The 14333-nt window shown below is 38.7% G+C and overlaps 1 protein-coding gene across 28 annotated transcripts in view; it reads right to left on the reverse strand.

The window, feature by feature from the left end:
• LOC112047122 (gastrula zinc finger protein XlCGF26.1) overlaps positions 1 to 14333 on the reverse strand; it is an 85107-nt gene that overhangs the window by 59291 nt on the left and 11483 nt on the right. The window contains exon 5 of one of the 28 annotated variants that reach the window (XM_024084063.2): positions 170 to 1849. The exons of 25 other annotated variants lie outside the window; for them this stretch is intronic. In XM_024084063.2, coding sequence (XP_023939831.2) covers positions 798 to 1849 — 1052 coding nt within the window. In that variant the 3' untranslated portion in view covers positions 170 to 797. Of the gene's footprint in view, positions 1 to 169; positions 1850 to 2414; positions 4417 to 7833; positions 10100 to 14333 lie in introns of those variants that run through there. 2 more of the 28 variants (XM_024084058.2, XM_024084066.2) reach the window with 2 other exon arrangements.

Genomic DNA, 14333 nt, shown 5'->3' on the forward strand with positions numbered 1-14333 from the left:
CCATAGTATCCTATTTAATTAGATATATAAAAAAACTTATAATCCAATAACCAGCTCAGTGAAGGTCGTCATATATTGGGATCCTCTACTATATTGTTGTATCTGTTATTAGCATTTTTGTTGTAATTAGGTCAAACGTATTAATAATGTAGCAAATTAAAACACAATGTTTAGTAAATAATATTGTAATTTGTAAATTAAATTAACTGTAGTATAAATGAATAATAATATTGCACTACATAAATGTCTACTTGTAAAATTGATAAAAATTGGCGAGATTCAAAAGTAAGCTACTTTTTACATCACGATTAGATGACAATCGTTCTGACATTATGAGAATGTGATTTTTTATCGATAACAACTAGGGGGTATCTGCTACAAATATGAATAATTGATGTATTCAACTACATATTACTATTTATCATAACAACTTTGTGTATAATACAAGCATTATAGACGGAAGTACTCGTATGTATGAGGGCATTTATAGTTTAAAATATCTAGCAATAAAATTACTCTACAACTAACACAATTAACAGCTTCTATAAATAAATTAATATAAATGCCACTGGACACGATAAGTTAATTAAAAATCCCTTTACAACAATATTATTAAAAGGATTAGTGTTATTTAAAGTAACGATGTTTTATAGCTCGTGAGTGTCAGTAACGAATGCGTCTCTGTAACTAAACCGAGGAATATCGACGAAGTTACGGTGTAGATCACTGCGACACCTAGCAGTTCTGTAGAACGAAGGTGGCGATCCTCACTTATGATAGATGATAACGCAACACATTCAATAGTTCTGTATTTCTGGATGATGCGCTTTCATGTGCGACTTGTAACTGACGCGCTGGTTGAACTGCTTGTTGCACAAACTACACTCGAACCGCTTGTAGTCGCTGTGTATCCACATGTGTTGAGCCAGATTGGCCTTACGCGGGAAGGATTTTGAGCAAACCGTGCAATCGAAGAGCTTTATCCCAGTGTGGACCACCGTGTGCTGCTCCAAATGACGTTTAGTCCCAAACTTCCTGCCGCACCACGAGCAAACGAAATTAACCCCAGCGTGCATTGTTGCGAAATGAACCCTGTATGAATTCCTCGATGTGAAAACCTGGTTGCATTCAGAACAGGAGTGAGTTCGCGACGCTTGTCCGTGCACTGTAGTTAGATGCTTCTCTTTAGCGGACCATTTGATAAATCTCTGCGCGCATTGCACGCATTGGTACGGCCAACATTTCGGGGAACTCTCCGCGTGTTCTCGCTTAGCATCCAAAGAACTGAAGGTCTTCTTGCATCGCCTGCAAATCCGCTCGTCTGGTATGTGTGTGAATCGCATGTGCTGTTGGAGCGATCCATTCGTTGTATACGACTTGCCGCATTCAGCGCATGTGAAGTTTTGATAATGCGTCGACATGTGGCGACTGAGTTGGCGTAAACAGGGGAAGTTCCTGTCACATATCCCGCATAGCAGCTTCTCCCCTTCGAATTTAAACGGTTGGATGCCCAAGTGGAAATCGAAATTAATTTTGCGGTCGTGCGCGTCGTTCAAATGTTTCGCGGCTTCCTCAATTTTTGAGAACTTCGCTCCACAAGTTCTACAGTGCAGATCTGTGCAGTCCGTTTTTAGGTAGCCTTCGTACGGGCAGTGAGCGAATGCTGTCTCCACTTTGAACGTTTCGTGCTCCGTACTCATGTGTTGCCGGAATTTTGTGGAGTCGGTGTAAGAGTCGCAGCAATAGACGCACATAAGCGACGTCTCTGGCAACCTGAAGGGGTAGGCGGTCGTATATGTCACCATGACCTCCGCATTGCGTCTGGCGAGGGATAACGGACGTATCGCGTCTAGAACAGACAGAAATGTCTTTGGTCAATTTTCTTGTAAACAACTCTCCAGCAATACGTCTATGTGCCAGTTTATTGTTAGACAATGCTCTGTCTAGGCTGAAAATTTGAACGCAATCCTTGTGCAAAATCTAAATATATAAAAGCGAAAGGTCACTCATCACGAAATCAGCTTGATGTACAACTAAAATGTTGGCAGGAAGGTAGTTTTATAGTTAGTAGACGTCCGCTAAGAACGGATTTTGCAAGGTCTGATTGAGGAGGTCGAAGGGCGGACGAAGTCGTGGGTGCCCACTTGTATTTTATATGAAAAAACTATTTCTCAATTTGGACCTTGTACTATTTATCCGCTAAAACTAATACCCAATAACAAAAAGGAAATATTCTTGTGAATCAGGCAATTCTAAGATTTTATAGTCCACTAAAATATCAGGTAAGTTAACCCAGAATATAAAAAGTAGACACAAAGCTTCGTTCTTTCTAAAGATACGTGCATTATGATCTATCAACTTCATTTTCTACCAGAAAGGGTATTTTATCATAAAAAAAAAAAAAAAATAGCAGATGCATTAAAATTATTTATTTGTAAAGTAATATAACTATTTTATACTGTACAATTGTTGTGATGTAAATAAACTATGTAACGAAAACAACTTCGGAGTATCGTAACGTTTTAAATCGATACAGTGGAGACTCGACCAAGCGGACCATTACTGTAATAATAAAATTATACGTATAGTCTGTCTACTTTTGATAGTCCGTTTGGCTTTAAATGTAGTAGACAGCGCGTTAGTGTGTAAAACTGAAGGAATGTTCATTTCCTTCAGTTTATACACACAAATGAGCTTCGTACGACATTGTATACGAGTTTATAGTCCGATCAATCAAGACTGCACTGTAATATCTTATCTGTAAATTGTCTACGATCTATTTGTGAATGTCTCTATGGTTTATTTTTATTTCCTATCTTTAAGGCTTTCTTACATTTTCCAGAAAGGTTTTTTTTCTTTAATTTGACACAGACAATAGACGAAAAGAGAGAATTGTGAGATAGAATACTAAGCTAGCAGTGCCTTTGTATTAAGTTTCATTTATAACCGCTTTCGAAAAGTTATGTAGTCAATTCGACCCGTGTTGTAAGAATATTATCAGAAATGCACAGTTTTTGTATATGTTAGTCTATACTAGCTTCTAAACATGAATGCCAATTTTCTTAACTGTATGTTTGTATTGTTTGTCCGAGCAAAGACTATAGTCAAGATTACAATTTTTTTCAGTTGGACTAGGGTCTATAATTTAACTTAAGAATAGTTGTTGAGATAATCCTTTAAAATATTTTAGGTTTAATTTTTTAAAAATATTCTTGTTTATTGGGAATTTGATTGAGTCTAATTTATCTGTGTCATGTCATTCTTTGCGATCAACACAACAAGTTTGATCCCAAAATGCTATGCGTTCACCCTATTCGTCATTCTTCAAAACGGTGAGTACCATTTTGGCTTTACTATTTTGCATTCCCTGAAAATCGGCCAAGTCCGGATGGTACGACTTCATGTGCGTCTTCCAACTCACTCTCTGATTGAACTGTTTATTGCATAACGTACAACTGAATCTCTTCAACTCGCTGTGAATCCACATGTGCTGGACCAGATTCTTCTTCCGCGGAAACGATTTCGAGCAGACCGGACAAGGGAACAACTTCTCCTTGGTGTGGATAACTCTGTGGTTCTCCAAATTGCGTTTCGTGTCGAATTTAAGTCCGCAACACGTGCACACGAAATTGTCGTCAGTGTGCAAAATTTTAAAATGCACTCTATACTTCTTTCTGTCAGGGAAAACCTCCCCACATTCCGGACAAACGTACGTCCTCTTCTGCGCTCCGTGCACCTCGAAAAGATGCGTCTGCTTAATCGTCCAACTCAAAAATCTCTCGCCGCAAATGTGGCACAGATGCGACCAGCATCGCTTCGAGGAACTCAAGTGGTCCCTTTTCTCCGTCAACGAATTGAATGTCTTCTTACATTTCCTGCATATCCTGTCTTGTCCGGTGTGGCTGTACGCTATGTGGTGTTTCAACGTCGTTATCGTCGCGTAAGATTTGCCGCACGCTTCGCAGGTGTACTTCAGGAAGTGCGATTGCGTGTGACGACTCAGTTGCCTTAAACAGAGGGATTTGGAGTTGCAGATCGCACATACAAGCTTATCCTTGCCGAGTTTGAATGGTTGCATGCCGAGTTCGAACGTGAGGTCTATGGGTTGCTCGTGTTTGTGGTACAAGTGTTGGGCGACGTCGTCTAATTTGTCGAAAGGTTCTGCACACAGTCGACATTGGAGTTCCGTGCAGTCCACCTTGATGAAGCCCTCGTGGCAGTGCACGAAGGCCATCCGCACGTTGAACGTCTGGTGCTCCTCGCTCATGTGTCGCCTGTACATCATGGGGTCGTCGTAACTCTCGCCGCAGTAAACACAAACCATGGAATCTTCCGGAAGCCTGAACGGATACGCTGTGGTTAATTTCACGATATACTCCGCGTTGCGCCGCGCCATGTAATACGCATCACTTTTGTCTAGAACAAAAAGAAATGCCCGTGGTCATTCAGTTGTCCGTTTCCCAAAACCAATACTCCACAATTCCTCTTCTAGAGCGTTCGCTTCGAATTTATTGTTATTTTCTATCGCTAAATGGGATTAGTTGATGATCGGCACGGTCGAAGTTTGTAGTTATTAAAATTCTGCAACTGCAAAAAAGCTTTCAGTTTTCATGTATTGTATGTGAGTTTTTTATAATCCTCCAAAAAGCCTGAAAAGGTAGATATATCCCGACAAAAAGTGTAGTTTTTAAAAAGGCAGTTGTTTTTATAATTTTGATTGGAGTAGATAATTCTCGGGCTGTCCTCGTTCATGGCCGTCCTTCAGAGTCACTTTTATGATTGTCTTGTTGTGTTTGTTTGAAATTTTATTAAAAAAATCAATTTAATTTAACGATAGAATACAATGTTATTTATCCCGGCCCTGATAGGATAAACTGGTAACGATAGTAAGGAATATAATAATTATCTATATAAACAACGGAAAAAATAAGGAGACAATACCGAATACCACCCACAAAAGCCTACCTACATCTATATTACAAATTAAAAATAAAATTTACTCCAATTACCTTCGATAATTACAAAAAGCTAAAATTCTATTTCGTTATTAAGCTATTGCATCTTACGCTCATTGCCTATGCATACGGTGTAACGACTTCCAATTTTTAGGCGACAGTTGCGCATTTTATACATTATTTTATAACTTAATACTGCGATTGCATTGCTTAAAAATAAAAAATGTTTCTTTCGTTCTTTCAATCTAGTAGCAAAATTCTCGATTTTCCTCTACATAGTTCAGGAGGTCAAAAGTTGACCAACTCAGGGTGGTAGTGTTTCATGTGTGTCTTCCAACTGACGCGCTGGTTAAACTGTCTATTGCACAGATTGCACTCAAAGCGTTTATATTCGCTGTGCACCCAACTGTGCTGAGACAGGTTCTTCTTCCTCGAAAACGTTTTAGAGCAAACTGTGCAAGGAAATGACTTCTCCTTCGTATGTATCACGATATGCTCAGCGAGATTGCGTTTAGTATCGAATTTGAGGTTACAAAACGAGCACGCGTACGTATCATTTGTGTGTGACAAGATGAAATGTGCTCTGTAGTGGTGCCACTTGTCAAACACCTTCCCACAATCGGGACAAGTGTGCGTCTTCGGAGTCTGGCCGTGGGCTTCTCTCATGTGGTCACTCTTGATGCGACGGGTCAAAAAAACGCTGTCCGCATTGAGGGCAGCAGAACGGCCAACACTTGGGAGAGTCCACGACGTGCTTTCTACGCTCTTGTACCGACACGAAGCTGCGTTTGCACTTGATGCACAGCTTGTAATCGCTGTGCACATACTGGATATGCCGCTGCAAGTTCTCCTTGTTTATGTACGACTTGCCACAAGTCTCGCACGTATATTTGTGGTAGTGGCAGCTGGTGTGGCGGGAGAGCTCGCGCAAACTGGGGAGTTTTATATTGCAGAGCGCACAAACCCACTTCTCGGGGCCGAGTTTGAACATCTGCATGCCCACTTCGACTGCGAGGTTGATGTCTTTGCCGTGATCGACGGCGACATGCTGCGCGGCATCCGGAATGTTGTCGTACGGCCTCTCGCAGAGGCGACAAGCCAATTCGCTGCAGTCCACCTTGAGGAACTCCGTGTAATTGTTGGGCGTGTGCGCGAACGCTGTGTCCACGTTGAACGTCTTGTGGTCCTCCTTCATGTGCTGCCGGTAAGCGGCCGGGTCGTCGATCTGTTCGCAGCAGTACACGCATACCATGGCATTACTCGGTATCCTAAACGGATACATCGTCGTATATTTCAAAACTACCTTAGCGTTGTGACGCGCCGTGATTAACCAATCCACAACTAGAACAAAGAGAAATAGCTCCTTTCACTATAATGTCACTTTTAGATGCTTAATCTGTTTAAATCGATAGCCTAATTTTTAATGAACTGCGAATAGCATATTGAACCTTGTGGTCTACTAATCGTATTTTTTGACATATCATTCTTTTTACAAAGGTCAAAAACAACCTTTTACATCTAAGATTAATATATTATTTATTCAATAGTAAGGCTCATAGTGAACACCTCAAACTGAGTTTATAAGAGATAATACTTCTGTTAACGCATTCTAAATACAACTTTGCATAAAACGAAGCGTTTAATAAATAAATGTTTATCGTGGCTGAAAATAGTTATCGACGTTGTTCAATATCAAGTTAATCTACGTGCAAACAGAACCCAAACGATATTTTCCATTGAGTGAACTGAAATGACATTGACTTGAAAATATCGATTGGCAATAATCAAGTGATAAGTATACATAGATAGCTCTGGAGGTCAAAAGTTGACCACTCGGGGTGGTAGTGTTTCTAAACTGCCTTTAACACAAATTCCACTCAAAGCGGTTGGACGCGCTTGTGCACCCAACTGTGCTGTGACAGATTCTGCTTCCTCGAAAACGTTTTAGAGCAAATTGTGCAAGGAAGATGACTTCTCCTTCGTATGCATCACGATACAGCGATATGGTGCCTGGCCATGGGCTTCTGTCATATGGTCACTCTCAATGCGACGGGTCAAGAAGCGCTGTCGACATTGAGGATAGCTAAACGGCCAACAATTGGAAGAATCCGCGACATGCTTTCTACGCTGTCGTACCGACTCGAAGCTGCGTTTGCACTTGATGCACAAACTTATAATCGCTGTGCACATACTGGATATGCCGCTTCAAATTTTCCTTGTTTAAGAACGACTTGCCACAAGTCTCGCACGCGTTGGTTCCCAGCCAAGTAATTAAACAATGCAACGGCCGGACTATACGGATAACTGACTCACTCACTACTAAACTGAGTAGATCCCAGCTCAAGTGTTCAACTTCATAAACTTGAGAGTTACCGCGTCTCTCTCCGAGATCGTGAAGTAACAGATGTCCACAGATAAACGACACGTACTTTGACGTTTCTAACAGATATCGTTATCAAATTAGGTACTCAAAGTAATGTTAGATGGCGCTGTAATTATTCTAATCCTCAGAGATATTTAATTTTCGTCATTTAACTGTAAATAAAAAAAGACTTATTTTTTGAGCATTATAGACATGTCCAATTTAGAGGTTACATTTTTTTTTATAATAAACTACTTTAGTAGTCCTAAGAGTTGAATCTCAATCAATTGAGTAGCAAGATTATTTAACTCTTACAGAAAAGTTTGTTTTTTCTACTTATTACATGATTCCACAGTTCGTAATTGAGGATGTGATGAATTTCCACGTTTACTACATACAATTATCGTTTTACCTTTCTGATAAAAATATCTATCAATGCATAATCTGTATACGAACATCAACCGTAGATGGGTACAAACCAAAGGGTAAACAAAGTTGAAATAACAATAAAAAAGATTAGAGAGATTTCTTTATTCATCTAAATTCTTAAATTCATTAAAAGTACATTCATATTTATAATGTGGCCCAAAAAAGCCCTTATGCTAATACAATTTGCGCCTGTTCGAGGTCATAATGTGCCGCTAATATTAATAAATATTAAAAATATTAGTTAATAGCAAAATGTATAAAGAATTCATTGATTTATTTTTTCACTTTATTGCCCTGCATACCAGCTTTTAAAAGCCCAAAAGAATTCATTGATTTATTTTTTATTTTATTGCCCTGGATACCAGCCCAAAAAAGCCCTTATGTTAATACAATTTGCGCCGATTCGAGGTCATGATGTGCTGCTACTATAATAAATAGCAAAATGTATAAAGAATTCATTGATCAATAAAAAGCCAAAACTTTTTAACACGTATCCTACAAAGAGCCAGTTGCACAACATTCTAATAAGTGTCGAATAATCTAAAGTGACGAGAGCCGTGTTAGCCCTCGACTTCTACTAGGAGGGCGTAGCTTCGAATCCGGTCCCGGACGTGGACCTCCAACTTTTCAGTTGTGTGCATTTTAAGAAATTAAATATCACGTGTCTCAAACGGTGAAGGAAAACGACGTGAGGAAACCTGCACACCTGAGAATTTTCATGTGCAGTTACTTCTTGTTCCCTTTTCCTATCATAACCCTACTCAGTGGTTTAGCGTGCCTTGGAGGGGCTCTGTATCAAAATTAGTTGGAGGAGCCCCAAATGAAGGGAAAATTTTCTCAGAAAAGCAACGAAAATGTTCGCGTTCTAACTTTTGGGAATAGACAGGGGAAAAAAAAGAGATTGTGGATTACCTACATTTTACTAATGTTGCACTCACACGTAGAATCCCAGTAGTCCTGGGGCCTCGTATCATTGATACGGCGGTAACTACGCCCCTGAGTCCCTCGAAATGTTGTATATTTTCACTGGATTACAAAGTACAATACTGCTATCTGACGAAACGCCAATTGTGATTAAATCATTTGATGTGTTTTACAGCGGGTTCGATCTGTTATTACATAAAAAAGTCATGTTGTCTTCATGATTACATAATTAACAATTCATAGGACTTAACTCTTAAACTTTAAAATAGTATGTATGTAGGTTTATGACGCGCGCTACAAGATATTTCGTGAAGACAAATAGTCGTCAAATAGCAACGGAGTTAAAATATCGCTCTCCCTTTCATCTCACCGCAACAAAAGAGACACGGCAATAATTTCTATTCCGCCGCCATTGGGTGACTTTGTCTTTACGAGTAATGTCGTTGAGGCATCTTAGGCACATTTAACAATGGTAATAGTCCTATTGGATAAAAATGTAACTAAGCGTTGAACTTAATAGCCTATCAAAAAAAAACATGCTATCAATTCGCGAAAATTTACGCACTATAACTGACATGCGTCGACAAATGTCGTTTGTAACGCGAGCGACAAATGAACTTCATGCCGCAGTGCTTGCACACCACGCAGTCCTTCGAGTGCTTCAGCTTAAAGTGCTGATAGTAAGCGCTGCCTTTGCTGAATGTTATGTTGCAGTCGGCGCAGCGGTCTATGCGCTTGCTCTGTCCGTGCTCCGTCTCCATGTGGCGCTTCCTGATCTTCCAATCGTGGAACCTCTCCGGACATTTCGAGCAGCAGTACGGCATGCACGACTTCTCCGTTCTCCTGTGCTTCTCTTTCGCCTCCATGTTGGGGAAAACTTTCCCGCATCTCCGACAAGAGACTTTGTACTCCTGGTGTTTTGATCGAACGTGCCTTAGCAATCCTGTGGTAGCGACGTAGCTCTTCCCACAAAAATGGCAAACGTAACTCAGGAAATGCGTTATAGTGTGCCTGTTCAAATGGAACAAAGACGGGCAACTCTGGCCACAGACGACGCAATTGAATACATCCTTCCTCAACACGTAAGGCATTACACCCAATTTAGCGTTCAAATTTACAGCTTGTCCGTGTATATTTTTCAAATGATCAGCGATATTTTCGAGCGTATCAAACTGTTGTCCGCACAGCCTGCATTTTAGATTGGAGAGGTCGGCTTTGATGAATTCTAGTTTAGGCAGGTTGTAAAACGCCACTTTCTCGTTGAAGTCCGAATGCTCCGAGTCCATGTGTCCCCTGAACACGTCAGGGTCCTCGTATAGTTCCTGGCAGTACACGCAGACAATGCACTTATCGTTCACCCGGAAGGGGTAGGCGGTCGTACACTTTATGATCGTACCGGCGTTTTCCCGCGCAGGGTCGGACCACTCCTCTAAAACAAAAAGAATTACCGCTATACCGACTGCTGACATTCCATTTACTTTTTGCGTGCATTGGATCACATTCTTTGTATTTTTCCAACGTGTTGTGTTTCATTTTTATGGCGTTACTTTTACTTTTTGCTTTGAGTATCACAAAAGCTCGGTTTCTGTTTTAAAATACGGTAGATTTCCCTGACATAATTTAACCTGCACTTATATTGACACAAAATGTTTTGTATATGTATCATTTCTATAACGTTTACTAATAGTTTTTGTGACTATAACAAAAAGTCAACGCGTCTGTTTTACGGTTATAATATATTCCTGAAATAATCGTTCCCTTACGGCATAGCACAAATATGTGTTTCTACTAAGAGGTTATTATTCAATAATACAACTTGTTCGTAATAATATATGTGCACATAAACAATAATCAGAATTCATGTTTTCCAACAAAGCGAGAATCTTATATCGGGAGTTCACGGGAGGTTCTCGATCATAAATCAGATTTGTTCATGAATCAGTTCACTCTTAAATCGATAGCATAATCTCTATTGACCTCCGATGTTCTAAGAGCATATTGAACCTTTGTGGTCTACTAATCGTGTTTTTAGCACACCGTCTTTTTTACAAACGCCAAAACATCCGTTTTAGATCTAAGATCATAACGAAATTCATTATTCGATAATAAGGATCATAATTAAATAACTCAAGTTGAGTTTGTAAGAGAAGCAACTTCTCAGAACGCATTTTAATACAGCTTTGCGTAAAACAAAGTTCATCTCAGCTGAAAATAGTTTATCGACGTTGTTCAAAATCAAGTTATCTTACGAGCTACAACAATTACCAAGCGACATTTTCCATTGGGTAAACTGAAATTGCATTGTTTTGAAAAATATCGATTGGCAATAATGAAGTGATAAATACGTACACAATATATACAATTTGATGGACGAATTTTGTCTATTTTTAAAACAATGGAAGAGTCAAATTTAAGATTGCAATCGTTCAAATTTGACGTCCCACTTTAAAAAAAATTACGTACGAGTACGCTTATAGGAGAGGGGGTATGGGACTTAAACTAATGGATCTAAGTTCAGGGTCACTGCTTCAATATGGGTTGACGGGCTTACTCTATACTTATAATAAAACTGTAACATGTCCATTTCTGTACATTGAAGATATTAGTTGCGAGGGATTTAATTTTAGTTTTAGTATAATTGATACCTTGATGATAAAGCCAAAAATATTTTCTTTTTATTTTTTGTCTGTCTGTCCGTATTTTTGTTAACCGGGCATCACGCTGAAACTATGTAATGAATTGAAATGAAACTTGGAACGATTTGAGACCATAATACGGAGAAGGTTATAGGATAAACAAATATTTTCTTAAACAAATTCTGCAATGGAGCCTTAAGCATTCGTCCATCAAATTCAAAGCGTGGACAGGACTTTCAAAAATGTCTTTCTTCAAATAATCATCTCAGATAATTTATATCTACCACAAAATTATCATTTACATTTTTGTATATAAACAAAAATCGATACAATAGGCCTAACACATCTCGTGAAGACATGCCATATTGTCGACAAGTAGCGTCGAACCGGAGTCATCGCTTTTTCGTTGCAAAAAAAGAAAGAGTGAGCGATATTTTCTGATTAGACTGCTATTGGTCTAATAAGTCTTATTCTCTTCACGATATTATGTCGTGACGTGCATCATAAATATCATCACAGATACGCAAACCAACCAAAACCACGTTTTTCCCATAGATATTAAAATTATTTATTTTTTTTATTATTTAAATACCAATTTTTTTTTAACATCCGGCTCAAATTTTATATAATTATACGTGATACTCAAGTTTCACGTATAATTATATAAAATTTGAGCCGGATGTTAAAAAAAATGGTATTTTTATAATAGCAGACGCCCCGCGGTTTCACTTGCGTAGTTTTTTTTTTATTCTTTACCCTTGACTACAATCTTACCTGATGGTAAGTGATGATGCAATCTAAGGTGGAAGCGGGCTAACTTGTTAGGAAGATGAAAACTCACTCTCCTTTCTGTTTCTACAAGACATCGTACCGGAAACCTGAATCACGTCTTTCTCGTTAGAGTGGTAATTAGACACGGCCGAAGCCCCCCACCAGCCAGACCTGGATCAATTATTAAGATACCTCAATCGGCCCAGCCGGGGATCGAACCCAGGGCCTCCGTCTTGTAAATCCACAGCGCATACCACTGCGCCACGGAGGCCGTCAAAAGTTCCGTAATTTAGTGATTACGGAACTTTTACGGGGATAAAATATAGCCAATGTTACTCGGTAAAGATGTAGCTTTCTAAAGACGAAATATTTTTTAAAATCGGTCTAGTATTTTTCGAGTTGAACAAACAAACAATCAATAAATAAATTACATTTTAATATTTTAATAAAAGTACATTTTAATATTGGCGTCCAGTTTAAACTAGCTCTAATACTACTAAATCTTCTCATATAAATGTCACCGTTAAATTGTAAAATCCGTTAGTTTATAATCTCACTCGTGATGTTATAATCTGCCGTCATATTGTGAACTGAAAATACTGATTACAATTTAACGTGTTATTTTTCGGTATATTATAATCATCGGAAGAGAAACCGTTAAATTGCAATCTTAAAACGTCAACTGACCGAAGTTGCCCCTGATTGGTCGGCCTTACAGCAGACCGTTTAGTGTCCATAGAGTTAGGAATGAAACACATTATTAGTAATTTTGTTTGTACGCACATACAAATCTAACGATCATTACATTGCCTACGACGTCATTAGTTCGTGCCATTTTGTATGGGGCGTTTTTCAGGGATCCGCGGCAGCGCCGCAAATCTGACCCTTTAAATCCCTGTAGCTCCGAAAGTAATGATCGCAGATACCCTGTTACTTTTACAAAATTGCTTTACTATTAGCATACTCTTAATTTATATACAATTTAAAAAACTGTCATCATCCCTATCATCACATATTTATTTATTGTTTATTATACCTAAAGACTACCTAAGTGCCTGGCCTGCGTGCACCCGAATTGTCATATTCAAACCTAACCTAACTTTAGATTTGACTAAATTATACTTATAACAATAACAACATTCTACTAATAGAAGAACAGTCTTTAAAATTAAGTGTTAAAAAAAAATGAGAAACGCACCGGCCACCCCTCCGATTTTCTTTGTTTTTCTTTTTTCATTGATTTGTCCATTGTAATTTTTTACTATTTTTATTATGCCCGCTGCAATATTTTTGTAAATATGGTAAATTTATCCTGATTGACAATTTAACGGTTTCACTTCCGATAGATTATAATAAACCGAAAAATAACACGTTAAATTGTAATCAGTATTTTTAGTTCACAATATAACGGCAGATTATAATATCATAAGTTAGATTATAAACTAAGGTATTTTACAATCTAACGGTGACATAAATACCGTTTTTGTTAGAAAATCACTCTGTTCTCAACGACATAGTTCATAATTATTTATGTACGCCTAGCATGCGACCAAAGAAGAATATTTCGTGAAGAGAAATAGACAAAATTACAAACAATGGCCGCGGAGTAGTTCCAGTTCCATCTCTTTCGTCCCAACGCAATGAAAGCGATAGCGATATTACCGGTTGGTTGATATTTGTCTATTTTGGTTGCTTTTTGTCTATTTCCCTTCACCTGACATGTCCTTTGTTCGCATATTACGTCCTCTGAAGTGTGACTGAAAGTCGTGTCCACGCTTAAAACTATACACAAAACATGCATCACATCAAAATATTGTCAGCCTTTGTACTGTTCCATTTAGTCTTTTTTGTAATAGAAATTTTGTTTTTTTTGTAATTTCAGAAAAAATAATTGACAGTTGTGTCATGTTTTTTGAGATGTCGCTCTAGTATAGTTCTATGTCTGTGTGTTGTCATGCGATTTATATCCTCACTAGCGGACCCGGTCAAGTTTCGCTTTGACTAATGTGCGCTTTTTCCCTACCTACCCTACTCCTGCCCCTACCCTACAAATGCTCCATTCAAACTTCCACCCCCATACTAGAGAAGTCGGGGGTTAGAAAGAGACAAAAAGAAGCCTATGTCACTCTCCATCCCTTCAACTATCTCCACTTGAGAAATCACGTCAATTCGTCACTCCGTTTTGCCGTGAAAGATGGACAACATTTATAATATTAAAGTATGGGTTTTTAATTTGTTAACACCCCAACCAAAAAG

This window comes from Bicyclus anynana, chromosome 26, assembly GCF_947172395.1.
Source record: "Bicyclus anynana chromosome 26, ilBicAnyn1.1, whole genome shotgun sequence".
Classification (NCBI taxonomy): Eukaryota; Metazoa; Arthropoda; class Insecta; order Lepidoptera; family Nymphalidae; genus Bicyclus; species Bicyclus anynana.